Raw genomic sequence first — 19,958 nt, forward strand, 5'->3', positions numbered from 1 at the left:
CCAAATCACTTGCATTTCAGGTGTATTTTTTTTTTCTTCTTTCCATCCAGCTCTGTGAGACCAAAATGAATAACAGACACCATCAGTTGTCAGAGAAGGTGGGTTCCCTTGTCCCCCTAGAGAAGGCCAACCTGCCTAGCTCAGCTCCTCCCTGGACAGCATTTTCCCTGTGCCTGCCTCTCCTCATTCCAACTTCCCAGGTATGCTACCATCTTCCCTTCCTCCTATACCCCTGTCCTCTCCCTTCTGATGGCCTCACTATTCACCAGCCAGCCTTCCCAGCCCCATTCCCTCTTCAGCCAGGGTCCTGGGGACCTGGAGAGCCATGACTCTTCAACTATTATAAAGAATCCATATAACTTATACCCCAAGTGTGGTGTTTCTAAAACAATAGTATAAACTAGGACTGTCCTGGCCAAGCAAGGCTATGTGGCCAAGCTAGGAAAACACAGTCACCAGCTAATGTCATACTCCCCATTTACTCAGCCCTTGCTATCCCCTGGCTCTGCACTGTGTTTCATGTTCTTTCCAGAATAACTCACTCCAGTGTAATCCTTTTACTTGGATCAGGCAGACCCCCAACCCTCATCTTCTCTCACCTGTCCCCCAGTGATGGGCTACTGCTGACTTGTCCTGGCTGGGCAGTCTGGTACATTTTTAAGAACTTTACAAGCCAGTTGTTAAACATAGTTATCATTTCCAAATGAAATGATCTGAGCTTTCAATTAAATAATTTAAAGACAAAGGTAATAAATACTCTACATTTATGTAATCACTTCCCAACTATATTGTTTCCTGTGCTCTTGACGTGATGAGTATGGTGTCTGTATAGCTGAAAACCATATATGGTTTACTACTGCAGTCTCTTCCCAACTCTTGAGTTCAATGCTTTTGGGTTGGAAGATTTGCCCTGGTGGGAACAGTTACACTTTTGTAATTAGCAAATGCTGTAGAATCAGGGCTGACTTACTGTTTTGTTGATGGGCCTATACTTCAGAAAGTGATGTAAGAAAGAAATTGTTAGTAATGCAGATTAAACTTTAAAAGCATACCATGCCTGAGCCATTATCTTGTGAATAACAAATCAAGGAGGGCTGGGGTTGTGGCTCAGTGGTAGAGTACTTGCCTAGTACGTGTGAGGTACTGGGTTCAATCTTCAGCACCACATATAAATAAATAAACAAAATAAAGGCAGTGTCCATCTGTAACTAAAAAATTTTTTTAAAAATCAAGGAAATATTTTTCTAGCACTTGAAAAGTATGACCTGATTTAGCAAAGAAGTTGTTCATGTCATTGACAAATGAGTCAAGTTCTGACTGCATACTGCTCAAGCCAAACAAGGTTTCCATTTAATAAACACAATTAGTGTGAAGAGGAGAAATGGTTTGCCAGCAGATCACACATCAGATTTACGGACAATGAATTTAAAAGGAAAAAAGTTAGCCAATTACGCAAGTCCATTTGTCAAATCATGTCTGACTATAAGAGTTTGACCAAAAGCAATGAACAATATCTGTGAGAATCAGTTAGCTACACAGAATTTACAATGTGGAGTATTGTAAATGGTGTGCTCCACATCCTTTCTACCAGTAAAATTTGTAGGAAACACTCTTATGTATATATGTACACAAATGCTTTTCTAGAGAGAGTTGTGAAATACTTATCAACATACCACTGCCCACTCCCCGTCCTAGAGGGGACTGACTTCCTGGTCCTCTTGCAGTTGGGTGTGGCCACGTGATGAGTCCAGTCCAGTGATATGTGGTAGGAAAGATATCAGCCACATTCAGGCCTGGCCTTCAAATATTGCTCATGAGACCCTCTCAATCTCTTCCTTCCTTGCTGCAGGGACACTGGGGACCCCAATGTCTTAGTCTGTTATGTGATACTGTAATAGGACACCATAGCCTGGTTAATTTATAACCAATAGGAGTTTGTTTAGCTTGCAGTTTCAGATGCTGAGAAGTCCAAGATCAAGGGGCTACATTTCCTGCTGTGTCATAACATGGTGGAAATGTCACATGGCCAAAGAATGTGTAAGAGCAGGCAAAAGGGGTTGAAGTCTTTATAACAAAACCAGTCATAATATGACATTAATCCATTTGTGAGGGTGGAGCCCTGTGACCTCATCACCTACCATTAGGCCCCGCCTCCCAACCCTATTGAACTGGGGATGATGTTTCCAACACATGAATTTAGGGGGACATTCTAGCCATGGGCTCTTGCTAATGAAGCCACCTGATGGAGAAGAGATGCCTGCCCTGAATAGTGGCTATGAGTAAAATAAACTTTTATTTATTTAAGCCACTGAGATCACAGGTCTATCTATTACCACAGAGTGGCCTCGTCTATCCTGCTAGTCCAAGGAGGAGCCAGAGATGGGAGGCAATCTGGGCCAGGATCCAGCCCATCTTCATTCCCAGTCCTCCCTCCTACACACTTTCAGAAATATGGAATAAAGTCTGAATCCAAGGTGGGTTTTGTTTAAGGCCCCATTTCAGAGGATATCTCACAGGGCCCATTCCTGGCCATGCCTCTAAACGCAACCACCTCCAGCGGGAGGCCACCCACCAAAGTCTGTCATTAGAGGGCCAGCCAGGGTGGCCGGTGGCTGGGATTCAGCCTCCCATTAAGTGTTATTAGCCTGGCCCACAAGCACCCCTCTGGCCCTGTCATTTACTGCTTCCCTCTGTACTTAATCTGGACCAGATCTGGGACTTGGACAGACAGAGAACCAGCTTGGGAAATGATGTTTTTAGGGCACAGAACTTAGGTCCCAAATGCCAAGCCACACAAACCAGGCTCCCTGCTCTCAGCTGCAGAAGCTTCAGCTCAGCTCCACTAACCTTTGCTGTGTGCGGATGGTGAGGCAGGCACGAGGGTGTTCCGGGCAGCGCAGTAGGCCTCGGGTAGACACTGCGTAGTACTGTGGGATAGGCGTAGTATTTTCTTCTTGTTCCTTCCTGCCCTGAAAGCCTGGCTATTCTCCCTGGCTTTGATTGCAAACCAGGACGTTGAAACCCATGAGGTTGAAGTCACAGAGCCCTGAGTGGTGGGGTGACTTGAGGCGTGAGTCGGTGCATTCCTGACTCCTGATTCCGTGGTGGTGACCCTGGCCTCCACTTCCTCGGCCCCACCTGTCCTCTCCCGGTCAGGAGTTCCACCCATGACCTGTGCTTACCCTCTCCCTGCAGTGCTACTCTTGCCTTGTTGTCTAGGTGCACCACCAGGAAGAGCTCCAGAGTAGGCTCTGGCTTTGTTTTGCTCGGATTTCACTGTGTCCTCCGTGTATAGAATGGTGCCCAAGTGTTTGCTGAATGACTATTATAGAAGTGTGGGGTCTGTGTGGGCAGGGCCTGTGCTTCTCCTTCTAGGGCTCCCGCCTGGCTCAGTATTTTAGCTGGTGCCTGTGGAGACGGACAGCCCTCAACCACCCTCTTCTCCCAACCAGCATTTCCTCCTGACCTGCCCTGGGTCTGCGCACGCTGTGCCCTCTGCTCAAACACACCCTCTCGCCTTTTGGTTCCTTTGGCTCCTGCTTGTCTTCAAGTCTCAACTAAGCCCTCTTCTCTGACCTCTGTCCTGGAGCCCCCCCCCCGTCCCCGTATTATCCCTTTCACATAGGGTCATACCTTCTCAAAATCAGTGGGTCTACCTGGCTTCTTGCATTAATGCAGGCTTGGGAAGGGTGGGACCTGAATGTCCTGCTCACAATTGTGTCTTCAGTCACCAGGATGGCACAGATTAGGTGCTCAAGTGCCTGTAGGATGAATCCATGAAGGGCTGACCACTGTTGATCCCTCAAGGAAGACCCAGAAGTCATGTACCAAGGATGCAGGAAGTGCGGGCTGGCTCTAGTCTGGTCCAGGGTCCCCACTGATCATCTCCCTGACATGCTCAGGACAAAGAAAGCAGCCCTGTCTACTCTTTCCCCCTCAAACCAGACTATCTTCTTTCTAAATTTATGAGAGGAACATATACTTATTGTAAGACTTCTGAGCTATTCTTATTCACTATCTTGGCCACCTACTATGTGCCAGATGCCCCACTAGGTACTGGGGGTGCAAAGATAGTATAGCAGCGGATCTACACCCATTCTGCACCTGAGGGTAGTTCTCCTGCTGTACACCTTAGAAGAGGGCTCTGCTTTCTGTGTGCTGGCCCCATGTGTCAGAATCACACCAAGGGCTCCCACCTCCAGAGGCTTCAACCCATTAATCTCAGTGAGTCTGATCATTTGCTTCTCTAACAAATTCCCCCATGATGTTTACTCTGCCAGCAGGAAATATGATCGAGAACCATTGCCTAGACTACATGAGCCTTACAGTTGTCACAGGTTTTACACGTCTGTGCTCATTCAGTCTTTTGACATCTCTCACCTGGGTAAGACACATGACCAGTGAGAGCTGAGGTGGAACCGAGTTCGGGTCTTCCTACGAGACTGCCCTCTCTTAGCACCAGGTGGCATAGAGTTCTAGGAAAGCCTGCAAGGGTCTAACTAGAAGAGGCTGTGGAGAATCCAGGGTGACATTCTGGGAGTTAGGATGGTGGAGTCTGCTTTTCCCTTCTGGAAAGAGCCCTGGCTTGGGGCAGGATGGTCTGGGAGAGAGTGACTTGGGGGCAAAGAAGGGTCAGATGGCACTGGGAAGGAAGGGCACTGCAGCTCTGGAGGGCCTTCTGCCCCATGGTGGGGGCTGGGTCATCCCTTCTACTTTGAAGACTCTGGCTGAAAGGGCACACCTCTAAGAGGTCAGAGTGGCCTCCGTTCAGCCCCAGACTTGCCTTCCTCTGCACAGAATGTGCCGTGTATGGTAGCACGTCAGGGGCAGCACCCTGCCAGCCCAGCAACTCAGACAAGCACTTCCTTCCTGTCAGCCCCAGGCAGCCCAGGGGCTTTGGCAGGACAATCCCCCAGTGTTCTTGTTGGGCCTGGCTGAGTGGTGCTACCTCCTCAGGAGGAGGCCTGGGAGGGAGGTGCAGAGAGAGACCAGCTCTGGGAAGAGCTGTGTCCTCCACAGGCAAGGACAGGAGACGTGGGGAAGTGTGAGCTCAGATGGACAGCTTCCTGTGATGCTGTGTTTCTGAGCAGGAAGCCAGAACCCTGGAGAAGGAAAATAAACCTGGACACATATTTTTAGAAAGTGGGCAAACCCTGTTGCTCAGCATGCGGTGGAACTGAAATCTAAATCCGGCTTTCTGTGTCTCTAAGCAGAAGGCCGGGACCCACTGGCTCCATGCAGGAATGAGACCTTCAGGGGATGCGAGAGTGAACTGCCACTCCTGCTACTGCAGGAAATCCCAAGCGGTGATGGAGGTATGAGCCAGGCTCCCGCTAGGTGCTCCACATGTGCAACCCCATTTAGGCCTCACCAGGACCCTGAAAGGTAAGCACAGCTCACCCCGCATTTTCAGGTGAAGGAAGAGAGGCTCAGAGAAGGCAAGACCCTCAGAGAAGGTAATCACAGGCAGGGATGTGACAGAGCCTGTTCTATGCCAACCTCAGCAGATGGCAGTACTTGGAGGGTCACACACAGACTGGTCACTGAGCACAATTGCTCTCCCAGAGCACAGCAGGTCTCTGCCTCCCGATGGTGGGAGTTCAGGCTCACACACACAGCTCCTTCCATGCCAAGCGGTCGAAATGCCAGGCAGTTCTCTGTATTGAACTCAAACCCCTCTCCTTGTAACCTCACAGAATTATCGAGCACAACAGCCCTTTAAGCCTTGCCAATCCTCCACATTCATTTCTAGGTTTAGCCTCTTTCCAGCCATCTCTTCTCCACTCCCCAGAAAGTGTTCCAGGTTTCTATGTGGAATCTGAGATCCAGCAGAGTTGCTTTCTAAGGAGCAAAATAAATCAGGGAGATCTAATGTTTAGAAAAGGCAAAGTCAAGATAGTATGAGACAGATAGATGATTGAGCTGAGAAAACATTTTGATATCAAAGGAAAAATTGTTTGGATTTTTTTGTCCATTATGACCTATATCAGCTCTGATGCTAATTATTCTTAGAAAGAATCTACAGAAATTAATTTAAACATTAGTAACATTACTGGACCACGAGTTGAACCTCTCAAGGCAAGGTAGATGCTCCACTGAGAGTAGACACATTCCAGCAGAATTGAGCAAAAACGTAAGCGGTGTGGCTTCCAAATACTGGCAGAATTATAATTATTTATGACAGGATAGGAGGGGCACTGCCAGTGTACACTGCAGTCGTGTCATAATGGATCTAGTGTTAGGAACTTAAAATGACATACCTCCTCATCCCAGCTCCTTCCCAGAGCCAGGTTGCCCCTGGGTGGAGACCCAGGCTGAGGCAGGCTACTTGGTTGGAGTCAGGTCTGTGGACTTTCCATGGAGGCCTGGTTGTCTTTCCAGTAACAGCCACGACTTCAAAGGGCTGCCAAGGAGCAGATTGGGCAATCCCCGGCCAGCCCAGGGTAGCTGTGTTGTGCGTAGGAGCCCTGCATGCAGGGGTGTTGGAAACTGGCAATTCCAGGTTCCAGAACCAAGTCCTGAGGGGAGGGAGGGAGACAGATGGAGCCAAAGGACCTGCCTTGAACTGGATCCCCCACGGCAAGAGGTTGCAGGCTCTGGGCTCAGGGAGCTCTGGCCCTGCCACAGGCCTGCTCAGGCCTGGCACACACCCGCCTCCTTTCCTCTTCAAAGATGCCACTCCACCCACTGCAGGGCTCTTTCCTGGCTTCAAAATGTCACAATCTCCATCTGTCTTTTCTTATCCCTATAGACCAGTCCCTCATCCCTAATAGTGGAAATAACTACACATCAGGTAACACCGTGGGAGGCAAGAAAAGCTCTGTAGAAGAGAAACAAGGTGGCAAAGCACCCTTCCTCTTCTTGATGACACCAAGGAGACTCAGCCCCCTCCACACTCAGGAGGAGAGAAGGCTGGGAGGCAATGGCCCTGCTCAGCTTAGGTAGCATCAGTGAAGGGGCCGGAAACAGGGAGTCTGCGGCCTAGTCAACCAGTGTGATGGAAGTGATGGTCCCCAGAGGCCCTTTTGAAGACAAGCTACCTGTGAGTGTGAGCACCATGTAGTCCCACTGGCAGGTGGTCACAGGAATGGAGATGATGGCCAGCTGCTGCTCTCAGCATCCACCACATGTGAGGGACACAAGGGTTTGCTGAACAAGAGGATGTTGTCATAGTCTATACCACTTGGCTCACCTCCCAGCTTCAAAAATGAAGAAAACAAGTGTCAAACCAGATGTGGTAGACAGGCCTGTAATCCCAGTGACTCAGGAGGCTGAGGCAGGAGGGTCACAAGTTCAAGGTCAACTTCAACAACGTTGAAATCCTGTCTTAAAAAAAAGTTTCAAAGCAATTTTTTTTTGGGGGGGTGTTACTGGGGATGGAACTCAGGGGCACTCAACCACTGAGCCACATCCCCAGCCTTATTTTCTACTTTATTTTAGAGACAGGGTCTCACTGAGTTGCTTAGCACCATTGCTGAGGCTGGCTTTGAACTCATGATCCTCCTGTCTCAGCCTCCTGAGCTGCTGGGATTATCGGCATTCGCCACCGTGCCTGGCTCAAAACAATATTTTTCCATTCACCATCCTACTTCCACCAGATGTTTTACAGGATAAACATTTTTCTTTTTACCTTTAAGATTGGACTGAAAAGTAAAGAGCCTTACAGAAAACTTCAACCAACACGTGGAGTCCATGGTCAAGTATCCCCGCAGCTCTGAGTTTAGAAGGCAAGACCCAGGCCAGGGGCGCCTGGGCTGATAGGGCGTCTGCCTGTGTGTGTGTGTGTGTGTGGGGGGGCTCTTCCTTCCACCTTTTCACTCTGAAAATTGTCCTTACAAGGCAGAGGTCATCTTCCCCAAATTCAGATGCTGTGATACTAAATAAATGGCCAAGAAAAAGGAGCAGGCAACTTTCGGACAAGAGAACTAACTGCATGCTGAAGAGACCCTTGTCACTTGGCACCACAGCCAGCTGCAATGGCTATCAGTTCTGGCAGGACTTTGTCATGGCACAAAGGTCCCAGAGACCCGAAGTCATCCTCAGTGACAAGGGCAGACCTGGCCGCATGTCGTGACCCCCCAAGGTAAGAAGCAAGGTGACGACAGCACAGAATCAGAGGCACCAGGACTGAGGTCAGACAGGCCATTCCAAAGAGGGAGCTCGCACTCAGGCACAGGAGCCGTTGGCCTGCCATGGATTCCTGTCTATCCAGCCCCACCCCTGAAAGGTATTTCCAGAATTTAGGTCACTACACTTGGCAGCTTTTCTTCACACACAAATGCTCTGAGGTTAAAGTTTATGAAGTGTGACCTGTGTGCCAGTGACTAAGTTCCATGAGCCTCAGCTTCCAAATGTGAATCCTGATCCGCAGCTAGGGCGGGACAGTCACCGTCACCACCTTGACAGCCAGCACGGGGCTGGGGGGGTTGTAGACCCTGAACCTACAAACTGGCTGGCCCACGACCCAGAAAAGAGACCTTGAGGCCCTTTACAACCTGAGTGGGCTTCACTTTCCAAGTGCTTCATGGACCTCAGCAGTGAGGTTCAGTGGGAGGGGCTGGCTTCAGGCTTTTAAGGCTCTCTCGGGAATCGGGGAAACCCAAATTAACCTCACCCCACAAAGCAGCAAGGAGGCCTCTGACCCACCTGGTTGTAGATCACCAAAGCACAAAGGCCTGGGAGACCCCAGGGCAGATATATGAGGGGGCAGGACAGCACTACAGGGGCACTGCTTCCTGCTGTAGGCTGGGGACACCACATGGGCCACATACGCTTCTTGGTCCTTATTGGAAGTCACCATGTCCCCGCTTTCAGCTGGTGTTAAACAGGAGGTAAGAAGCTGGCTAAAGGAAACCCTTTCCAGCCCTGCCAGGACAGTCACCATGAGGGAGAGTGAAGACTGCTGTGACCCGAGTGATTGGCACTTCTTATGAATTGGGAATGTGTAGGGTGGTTTTGTCATTTTTCTAAATAGAGGGACCTTTTAGAAGGACTTCAACTGTCACACACAAGGACTGTTTCTAGACTGCAAAGTGTGGGGGTGGCCTCAGGCCTCTTCTGCAGATGAGGGAGCACCACCCAACAGGGCTCTTCTGCTTAGAGAGAACAGGTGATGTTGGAGGGGACTTGCGGGAAGGTGGAGGGGCAGGTGTTAAGCAGGGCTCCCGGCTGCCTCTTTTCAAATTCAGTTACAAAGATTTTTCCAGGTGGTGGCAGCTTCGTTGTCTTCCTTTCTCAGATGTCTGAAAGCAGGGCTTGTCCAACTAGTAGATTAGAAGGATATGGGGATTTGTTCCCCATACTTTAAAGCAGGGAAAAAAGCCTTGTTGTGAAGAGAAGACAAAACCTGTTTGGTAACTTGTCATTTCAGTGAGAACCTGAACTGCTCACAGGTGAACATTCCCCTCGACTCCCTCGACTCCGCCCCTTCCTCCTGCCCGCCAGCAGCCCTGGCTGGGGACAAGAGAAACAAGGCTGCTGAGATTCATCCAGAGGACACCATTACTGGCTGACAGAAGTTTAAGAACCCAGAGGCAAAAAAAAAAAAAAAATGTTTATTCCTCTTGCCATGTCAAGTATAAAATACCCAAACAGTGCCTTTGTTGTCAGGTGCCACCAGGAAAACATTAACACAGCAGTCACACATTTTTGATAAGAGTAAACTGTTGTCAGATTTATCTGATTTCTCTCTCTTCCTCTTTAATAAACATTAGAGAACTGACTTCTTACATCACCACTGAGTCCTCTGAAAGGTTGGATCCTCACCACGAGGGCCATGGGATTTTAAAAAGGGATTTCTCATTTTCTTAAAAATATCAATGCTAAGGGTTCCATAGGCCTATTTATCAACTCCATCAGGGTCCTACAGTGGGAGCTACCCACCAGGAGTGGACTGGAGACTCCCCAGCAGTCAAGCCCGCTATGCAGCCTGAGAAGGGGAGGGAGGAAGAAGGCACCTTAGGCTCCGAGCCCTGGACATGAGCCTTCCACCAGGTGAATCTGCATCAGGTCAAGACACCTGAAGCAGAGGGCTCTACTGTTAAACACCAGACAACAGTGCCTCAAAATTCCTGAGGGTTAGCATCCCAGAAACCACCTCTCCCCTGGTCCTTTCTTCCTCAACCAGCTTCACAGGAGAACATGAGCTCAGGGAAGGAGAGAAAAAAGCAAAGATCAAACTTCGTGCCAGTTTTGTGAAGATAAGTATGAACATTAGGAACAAAATATCAGAGAAGATAAGGAGGACGTGAGAACTGGAGCAAATCCCTTTATTCTGGTAACTGCAAGGAAGTACTATTTACAGAAGAGACTCTAGTTTGGGCATCTGTACACATGCTCCTAAAAGCAAAGGTTATTTTTTTGCTTGATTTTTAAGTATCAAGAAAGAATTTTATAAAGTGGAGACTCATTTGCAAGCATTACTTGAAAAGAAACTGGGCACTTTGGACTCATCTTTCCTTTTCATTACAATCTGGCTTTGAAATATGGTCCTTTAAATTACCTTGAACAGGATGGCTTTAAGAATGTCACATCATGTAGTTATGGCAAGGAAACTAACGCCCCTCAGCAATCAAGACTTTTTGTTAACATGATTTTATACACACACACACACACACACACACAAAACATATATATATATATATAAAATACAGGTAGGCCATTAGCAGCTGTCTTTTGAACCTCTTACAAAACATAGAGCATTAGTCACTAGGGTTCTGAGCACGAGAAGCGGGTATATTAATAGTATAATTATGAAACAATAAAAACATGAATAAATAGAAGGAAAACATAATCATTTAAAAGAAAATCATTGGGAATATAGTGTATAATATTAAAAAGTTGCTTATATGAAAGATAAAAACTAAAATTTATTTTTCAAAAATGTCATTATGCAAACAAATATACTAATATACAGTCAAGTTCACCCTGTTCACAACAAAATCATAGGACAAGATAAAAAGAAAAAAATCCTCATATTTAAAGGATTTTAAAAACATTAGCTGTGTCAAGACTCTCAGTTACTGAACATTATATGGCATCTCACTTTGTAAAAAGGAAACTCTCACGAATCCTCTAAACAAAGACAACATAAACAGGAGTAAAATTAAAATAAGCACTTTTAAAAGCTGTAAGATTAACACACCTACTTAAATCAAGATCAAGAATCTATGAGATTATTTCATCAGGATAAGAGCTGAACAAGATGCTAAATACTGAGGTTCTAAGGAAAAAACCATCATCATTTGTTTACTGTAACTTCCAAGACCAGCGGAATACCAGGAACACACCCTCCCGCACGTGTCAAGCCTGGATCCAGTAATACTCAGCAGGAAAGAGACGGGCTCTGTGAGGGAGCTGGTGGGGACACACCAGGGTGTGACTGTGCAGGGCAGCCCTTCCCTGTCTATTTTTAGAAGTTTCAGACTCAGACCTTAAATAGTCTGGATGATAATGCTCGTGGCTACAACCCAGCGTGGCCTGGGAGAAAAACAGTTCTTTTCACGCTGCCTAACCTAGTTCCCGGGTTTTTTCCCTTTTAAATGCATCCTGAGATGTTGCTCATGGAACATGTTCAATCGGGAATCTTTCAGAATCTTCTGTTTCCTAGATATCGTGGAGCACTCAAAACTCGAATTGGTTGATAAATAAGATTAATATTTTAAAAATGTTCTTTAATAAAACAGGAACCATCTTGCTTCTTTGGAAGCAGGAAACATTACCTTAATTGGGAACAGAACAACACACCGTTGAGGGAAAAAGTACTTTTAGTTCACCAAAATATGGACACATGGCCTTAGAAGACTTCCATATTAGGAAGTAAGGATTTCTTGTGTCATCCATGGTAATGCTGAGGGGGCTGTGTCCATCAGGAGAAGTGCTGGTTGCTACATAGCAGGGTTTTCAGAAGTTTATATTTACGGACTAACAAATGTGCGTGTATATACACACAATGCCTATTATATGTCAACATATAGTATGTACATATATACACACAACACAGACTCATACACCATCCTTTCCAAAAATCTACCTATTTGACTCTCACACCTCAAAATGATAGTGAATCATACTGTGAAGATTTCATTTCAATTTTCAATTAAACTGGGAAAACCAAGTGGATCCAGAAACAAAAATATACCCAGGTGATGTTTCATCTTTCATACTTTAAAACTAAACAAAGGGACAAAAAAAAGTATATTATGAAACTATGAAAAATTTAACAAGCTTTTCTTCTTAATTTTCTTAGAAGAGGAGGTGAAAATCCTGAGGATGAGATCTAAACTGGCTTTCATGTCCTCCACTTAGGATAAAAGGCTAGCTGAGGCACTCGGGCCAATTCCCCCCTCCCAATTCTAAAAACATATGGCATTTACAAATCATGGAAGCCATCAGGACTTAAAAGTTTATTCTCTGAGACCTTAGAAAAAGGAAGGTGAAAAGATATGGGTCCAGGCTCTCACAGAATTCCCTGCTCCCCTGCGGGACTTCCCAGGCCCAGCGTCTCTGGCTCCCCTCCTCATAGGGCCACAGCTGCTGGGCCCCCAGGTCCTGCTCTTCACATGTGCATTTCAGGCCAACCAGGTCCTGAATTTGCAGGCCCGAGAGGGCCCATCACTGTTTCATTTCACCCCCTTTTCAGGGAGGGGAATAAGCAGGTGTCTTAGCCATCCTGCTGAGGGAGCGGGCAGGGGGCCTTTGGTGATCCCCAGGCTAGTCCCCATCACAAGTTCTCCTTCAGTAGCCCGAGCTTGCGCAGGGCCTCCCGCCGAGCTTCCTCTGTGGAGCCCCGGCCAGAGAACTGCACAGTGATGCCCTGGGGCCTGAACCCCACTGCTCTGGGGAGAGAGCCTGCCCGCTTCCTGGCGTCCTGGCCACAGTCTGGAGGCCGGGGCTCGCAGAAGCTCCTGCTGGCGTTCTGGCGTGCAAGCTTGCTGGCAAGAGTGGGGTCTGGGCGGAAGGTGACGGTCTTTCCAGTAGACATGAAGGGACTGGGCTCACTCCGCAGCACCTCATGGATGCTCTGGAAGCCGTTGGCCAGCACTGGGGGCTGCTCTGTCTGCACACCTCTGGACTGCTGACCACCACTGGCCTGCGCGCCTGCTCGTGGCCCTTCAGCTTCCTTGGCCAGCCCTGGCTTGCTCCAGGAGGGCGTCCCCTGATCTGCAGGGACACTCCTCTTCTCTGTGAGATCACTCTTTGGTGACTGGTTTTCTGTGTCCCCCGAGGTGAGGAAAGAGACGCCGTTGATGTTGGCCAGGACCTGGGCTTTGCGCTCCTGAACGTTGACGGCTGCTTTGGAGATGGTCTTGTTGAAGTCCTTCCCAGAGCTGTTGGTCACGCTGATGTTGCTGGGGAAGCGGTGAATCTTGGGCGCAGGCTGTGCTGTGTGTCGGTGCCAGGGGAATTGGTCTCCGTTTCGAGAGGCTAAAGAAGTCAGTGTCCGCCACTCTCCAGGCCTGCCCTCCTTCGAGGGGGATGTGGGGGAGAGGGCTTCATTTCCTGCCAACTTCTCGGAGATTTTCTGAGCAATCACAAGCGGAGTAGGGACTGAGCGGGGTAGCTTTGGGTGCTCTGCTGGGGGAGAAGGGGAGGGCAGCTCCCTCCTGGTGTAGGCCAGGGCTGGGACATCAGGCAGGGAAGGTGGCAGAGGAAGGGCTTCAGGACCTGTGGGCGCTGGTGCTTGGGAATTCTCAGTGTCTTGTTTCCTGCCTTTGAGGACAGCAACGTGCTCCTTCCCAACAGGTCCAGCCCCTGAAAAGTGAGGGAGAAACTTCATAAGCTTCCACCTAATGTGAACAAAACACATGCATTCCTGTTGCCCAAATCTGAGTCTCAAAGGGACTCGCCAACTTCCTCAGAGCCTGACCCTGGACTGGTGAGAGAGCACGTCTCTTATTCTCATGACCACACGCTGAGAATGCCCAGGCCACGACAGTGAAAGAACCAGCCAGCCCGGGAAGCAGCCCAAAAAGGCTCTGAGGCCACCACCTTGAGGCGAGGGACGGAGGCGAATGGCTGCCTTCTCAGGGGACTTCACAAACGGGACACAGAGGCTGTACAGTTGTGTGGCACACCAACCCCCCAGCAGATCTTTCTAGAGGAAGGACAGGCTACGCCTGTTTCCTCTGAGGCACAGAAATGCCTCCTGGCAGCTCCAGGTGACACCTGGCTAGCCTGCCCCACAGACCACAGCACTTCTCTGCATGGCCTGTGGCTACAAAACCGCCAGCTCCTCTTTTTATCTTTGTCTTCAGAATCTCACACAAGACCCGCCACAGAAGAGGCACCTAAAATTGCCATGAAATATCATGTGAGAGAACTGGTGGGCATGTGGGGCATATTTCCTAAAAGTGTTTTCTTCGGCACAATTATGTGAGCTGGTATTTTCAAGGGATCAGCAGGTTCATATTACTTTTAGGAACTATCCTGCAGAGCAGCAGTGTAATAAAATGCGAGATTCATATTGTCTCTTCCCTGAAGAGATGGATGCAAACCAAGCTCTATTTTTATAGGGAATCTGTAACTGTGGCAGGTGAAACTATGAGTAACACACACCCTTGCTTAAAAAAATGCACCCATTTCTAGAGGCTTGTGACAAGTAGCAGTATTTCCTAGTAACCGGAGCAGAAGTACTCCCCACTTAGTTCCTCCCTCAATATTTTTTTCAGTCTGGGGGAAAAAAAAAAAAGCAAAGAAAAAGGAAGGCCTTTTTATACGTCCCTTTCCCTCCAGTGCCATCAGAGGATTCAACAGAGAAAAAGCACACCTCTCCTCTGGTGCCACTTGGAGTCAAGGAAAATGTACAAACTAGACGCTGACCCGGACGTCTACTCTGATCTTTTTCTGTCTTCCTGAGCGAGTTGAATTTTTCAGTTCAAATATTCCCACCTTGGAAAGTATGTGACAGAATGAAGTAAAATCTTGCACTAAGATAAGTACCGTGTAAGACAGAATTGTAAGACAGAATTGTTACCTGGAAGCTACTTCAATTTTCTTTCTTTCCGTGTGTGTATGCATTTATGTGTACACACACATACACATACATAAATAAATAAAATCTACTCATATACTCAACCAATTTCAATGTCTTTTTCAGTCCTCATTCCAGTCCTTTTGGAATTTCCCGCGTCAGACACCTGACTACCTACCCAGAGGAGGTTTCTCCCTGTGGAAGCAGATGAGCTGCAGGAGCCGCTGTGCTGGCAAACGCCGCACGGCATCTGGGAACCTAAACACCAGCATCTAAACAAAAGGTCCAGGGACCTGTACTTCACCCCTCACCTGCTTCCTGGGGCATCTCTGGAAGGCACTCCATGTCCCCAGCTGCAGGTCTTGGCTGCACTAAATCGATGACATCTTCAGGCTCAGAGTGACTGGAAGGGCTCTCCAGAGACTGCGGAGAGTGGCAATGAATACCACTGTCACACAGGGTTGGCTCCTCAAAGTCATCTTCCAGGGAATCAAGAGTCTCTTCAAAAAACAGGATGACATCCTTCTCCTCGTGTGTGAGGTGCTTCAGGCTCTCGTCGTCCTGTGACAGATGTTGGGCACAGAAGAGAGAAACAGTGGTGTCACTAAAGTCAGAAAGCAACAACAAAGTGGGGTCAGTAGTCCAGGGTGGAATTCACTGCACTCTAGGAGTTACCACTTGTGTTACCCACTGACCAACTGCACCTGGACACCCTCACCATCTTAACCTGCACGGAAAAAATATATGGTAAAAAATATGTAGAAAACAGAGGGTCTTCAACAAATGGTGCTGGGAGAACTGGAAATCAATATGCAGCAAAATGAAAATAAACCCCTATCTCTCACCATGCATAAAACTCAGCTCAAAGTAGATCAAGGACCTAGGAAGTACACCAGAGACCATGTGCCTAACAGAGGAAAAAGTAGGCCCAAATCATCATCACGTTGGATTAGGCCCCGACTTCCTTAACAAGACTCCTAAAGTGCAAGAAATAAAATCAAGAATTAATACATGGGATGGACTCAAACTAAAAAGCTTCTTCTCAGCAAAAGACACAATCAATGAGGTGAAAAAATTTGGAAGCAAATTTTTGCCACATACATGTCAGATAGCATACTAATCTCCAGGATATATAAAAAACTCAAAAAACTTAATACCAAAAAACAACCCAACAAAAAACCCCCCACAAATAACCCAATCAATAAATGGGGTAAGGAACTTAACAGATACTTCACAGAAGAAGATATACATTTGATCAACAAATATATATAAAAAAGTCCAACACCTTTAGTAATTAGGGAAATGCAAATCAAAACTACTCTAAGATTCTATCTCATGACAGTCAGAATGGTAGTTATCAAGAATACAGACAACAATAAATGTTGGCGAGGATATGGGGGAAAAGGCACACTTATACATTGCTGGTGGCACTGCAAACTGGTGCGACCAATCTGGAAAGCAGTATGGAGATTGCTTAGAAAACTTGAAATGGAACTATCATTTGACCCAGCTATCCCACTTCTTGGTCTATACCCAAATGACTTAAAATCAGCATCCTATAGCAACACAGCCACATCAATGTTCATAGCAGCTCAATTCACAATAGCTAAACTGTGGAAGCAACCTAGATGCCCTTCAATAGATGAATGGATAAAAAAAAACTGCGGAATATTACTAAGCATTAAAAGAGAATAAAGTTATGGCATTTGCAGGTAAATGGATGGAGTTGGAGAATATCATGCTCAACAAAGTAAGCCAACCTCAACCAAAGGCCGAATGTTCTCTCTGATAGGTGGATGCTGATCCGTAACGGGGAATGGGGAGGCATGAGAAAGGAAGAACTTTGGGCAAAGGGGAGGGAGGAGAGGGAGGGTGCATGAGGGCAGGAAAGATGGTGGAATGAGATGGACATCATTACCCTAGGTACATGTATGAGTGCACATATGGTGTGACACTACGTCACATACAACCATAGAAATGTAAAGTTCTGCTGCAATTGTGTACAATGAATCAAAATGCATTCTGCTGTCATATATACCTAATTAAAATAAATAAATTAATTAAAAAATGTAAATAGAGGGTCTTATCCTAAAGTGCAAGAAGTAAAATCAAGAATCAATAAACAGGATGGTATCAAACTAAAAAGTTTCTTCACAAAAAAGGAAACAATCAAGAACATGACAAGAGGGACTACAGAATGGAAGAAAATCTTTGTCACCTACACCTCAGATAGAGCATTAATCTCTACGCTATATAAAGAACTAAAAAAACTTGACACCAAAAAAACAAACTATCCAATCAATAAATGGGCTAAGGAACTGAACAGACACTTCACAAAGAAAGAAATACAATTGATCAATAAACATATGAAAAAAATGTTCAATGTCTCTAGCAATTAGAAAAATGCCAATGAAAACTACACTGAGATTCCACCTCACTCCAGTCAGAATGGCAACTATCAAGAATACAAATAATGAATGCTGGTGAGGATTTGGGGGAAAAGGTACACTCATACATTGCTGGTGGGAATGAAAATTGGTGCAACTATGCTGGAAAGCAGTATGGAGATTGATTAGAAAACTTGGAATGGAACCACCATTTGACCCAGTTATCCCCTCCTTGGTATACAACCAAAGGACTTAAAATCAGCATACGAGAGTGACACAGCCACATTTTAAGTTTACAGCAGCTCAATTCACAATAGCTAAACTATGGAACCCATCTAGGTGCTCTTCAAGACAGATGAATGGATAAAGAAAATGTGGCATATATACACACTGGAATATCACTCAGCCATAAAGAAGAATGACTTTATGACTTTTGCTGGTAAGTGGATGGAGCTGAAGACTATCATGCTAAGTGAAATAAGCCAATCCCCCAAAACCAAAGGTCGAATGTTCTCTCTGATACGCAGATGCTAACATTCAACAAGGCAGGGGGATAGGATAGAAGTTCAGTGGATTAGGCAAAGAGGAATACAGGGAAGGAGGCGGGCTGAGACTATGAAGGACAGTGGAATGAACTGGACATGACTTTCCTATGTTCATATATGAATACACAGCCAATAAAACCCTACATCACGTACAACCACAAGAATGGGATCCTAATTAGAATAAGTTACACTCCATATATGTATGTCAAAATGCACTCTACTGACATGTATATCTAAAAAGGACAAATAAAAATTAAAAAGAGAGAGAGAGAAAAGAAAATAGAGGGTCTTAACCCTACCGCGGGCTCTAGCCTCTTGGTTCCAGGTCGATGCAGTAGAGCAACCCTCCTTCAGCACCGCCTCAAGAGAGCTGTTTTCAACTGACCACTGTTCACTTTCTTGTATCTCCAGATTACTGTGGGCCCGGGGTGGGGGGCAAGGGGACTCATAATGAAATAGAGTGGGCTGGACTCGTATATACATAAAAATATCTCCTCTCCCTTCAGAAGCCCACTAAAACAATCCAAGGATTTCTTTTTAAAAATAGGTGTAAATCACAAAGACAAAGTCAAAGGAAAAGAGAACAAAACAAAATAAAGGAGGCTAGAGAGCAGAAGGACAGGGAAATGAATTAAGATGACCCAAGACGACAGACTATCAGGGTGGCTACCAGGAAGGCCAGTCGCCAACCTGCTAAGCTCTGTGGTCCTGAGCTTGGCACTGAAGCCCCAAGCCTTCTGGAAGTGTGGCAAAGGGGGTCTGGAAAGCATCAAGTTGGCTGAAGCCCCCTCTCGGCAATGAGAATGGCCCAGCAGAAAATGAGGTGCAGTTATTAGAGAAGGCAAAAAAACAAAACAAAAAAAAACTTTGAATTGGGGCGATCAAGCAGGACTGATGGCTTACTGGAGATCGGGGGGTGGGTAAATGAAGCTAAACTAATTCAGTGTAGACAGAAGACTGTAAGAGTGTTTACTGGAGAATCTGAAGGGTCCAAGAGCTCAAAAAGTTGACTTCAAGGGTTCCCTGAGGTAGCAGCTACAGGTGAAAACCACCATAGACAAGTCCCAGCCTAGAATTATTCATCAGTTTCTGAAGTCCTACTCTTGCATGCATCTGAAGAAAATCATTCACTTTCTTCAAAGATAAAACCAAAAGCAACTATGCAGTGATAAAACTACAAAAAGGTCATCACCATCAATAGCCCATAAACAACATGACGCTGAATTCATAAACAACACCATGCTATTTTTTAAAAAGCTGACCTGGGTGTGGTGGCACACGCCTGTAAACCCAGGGACTCAGGAGGCTGAGGCAGGAGGATCTCAAGTTCAAGACAGCCTCAGCAATTTAGCAAGATCCTGTCTCAAAATAAAAAATACAAAGGGCTGGGTGGTAGAGCGCTCCTGAGTTCAATCTCTGGTACTATGTAATAAATAAATAAAATTTTAAAAACTGAAGGACAAAGGTGCTTACAAATTTAAAATGTTAGCAGAAAAATGAACTAAATAAAAGTTTAAAAGATGATTTAAAAAATTAGAAAATCATAAAAATGAAAGAAAAAAGAGAAAGATAAAAAAAAAAAAAAGAAAGAAGAACAGAAAGAAGAGTGTTTTCTGGGGAATCTGAAGGACAAGCCTGGGAGGGCCAATCTCTGAATACTGAGGGTTCCCAAAAGAGAAGCGGAGAAGGAATCATCAAAACACCCCTGAGCAGAAGCACACGAATTTCCAAATCAAAGGGGCTGACCCAATGAACAAAAATAAAGGAGATTCACACCAACACACACCACTGAGAAATTTCAGTATGCCGAAATCCAAGAAAAGAAACTGAAAACTTTTTCACTCTTCTTCAGAGTGAAAAACCAGTTTCTCCACAAAGGCGAGCAATTGGAACGTGATGACCATGCTGCGGCGGGTACGTACTTTGGTTAAGTACCCTCATTTTCCTCTGGCTACAGAGAGAATGAAAAGGGTGCTGGCCAGGGCTGGGTTGTAGCTTGGTGGTAGAGCACCTGCTTGGCTTGTGCAGGGCCACAGAGCAGGTCAGTGGCGGCCA

At 46.4% G+C, this 19,958-nt stretch overlaps 1 protein-coding gene and 1 long non-coding RNA gene across 6 annotated transcripts in view; one reads left to right on the forward strand and one right to left on the reverse strand.

Annotated features, from left to right (window-relative positions):
• Positions 1 to 9,682, forward strand: part of LOC131424114 (uncharacterized) — a 32,800-nt gene extending 23,118 nt beyond the window's left edge. For 2 of the 4 annotated variants that reach the window (XR_009226620.1, XR_009226623.1), the window contains 3 exons: positions 51 to 200; positions 5,214 to 8,083; positions 9,371 to 9,682. This is a non-coding gene — a long non-coding RNA (uncharacterized LOC131424114). Of the gene's footprint in view, positions 1 to 50; positions 201 to 5,210; positions 8,084 to 9,370 lie in introns of all 4 variants that reach the window. The other 2 variants (XR_009226621.1, XR_009226622.1) reach the window with 2 other exon arrangements.
• Positions 9,683 to 10,254: 572 nt separating this feature from the next.
• Proser2 (proline and serine rich 2) overlaps positions 10,255 to 19,958 on the reverse strand; it is a 33,818-nt gene continuing 24,114 nt past the window's right edge. For both annotated transcript variants that reach the window (XM_046442330.2, XM_046442332.2), the window contains exons 3-4: positions 15,283 to 15,532; positions 10,255 to 13,752 (exon numbers count right to left, since the gene is read on the reverse strand). In XM_046442330.2, coding sequence (XP_046298286.1) covers positions 12,722 to 13,752; positions 15,283 to 15,532 — 1,281 coding nt within the window. In that variant the 3' untranslated portion in view covers positions 10,255 to 12,721. The remainder of the gene's footprint in view (positions 13,753 to 15,282; positions 15,533 to 19,958) is intronic.

Source organism: Marmota monax, unplaced genomic scaffold (assembly GCF_021218885.2).
Source record: "Marmota monax isolate L192 unplaced genomic scaffold, Marmota_monax_Labrador192_F-V1.1 WCK01_AAM20220418_F8-fsc00072, whole genome shotgun sequence".
Lineage (NCBI taxonomy): Eukaryota > Metazoa > Chordata > Mammalia > Rodentia > Sciuridae > Marmota > Marmota monax.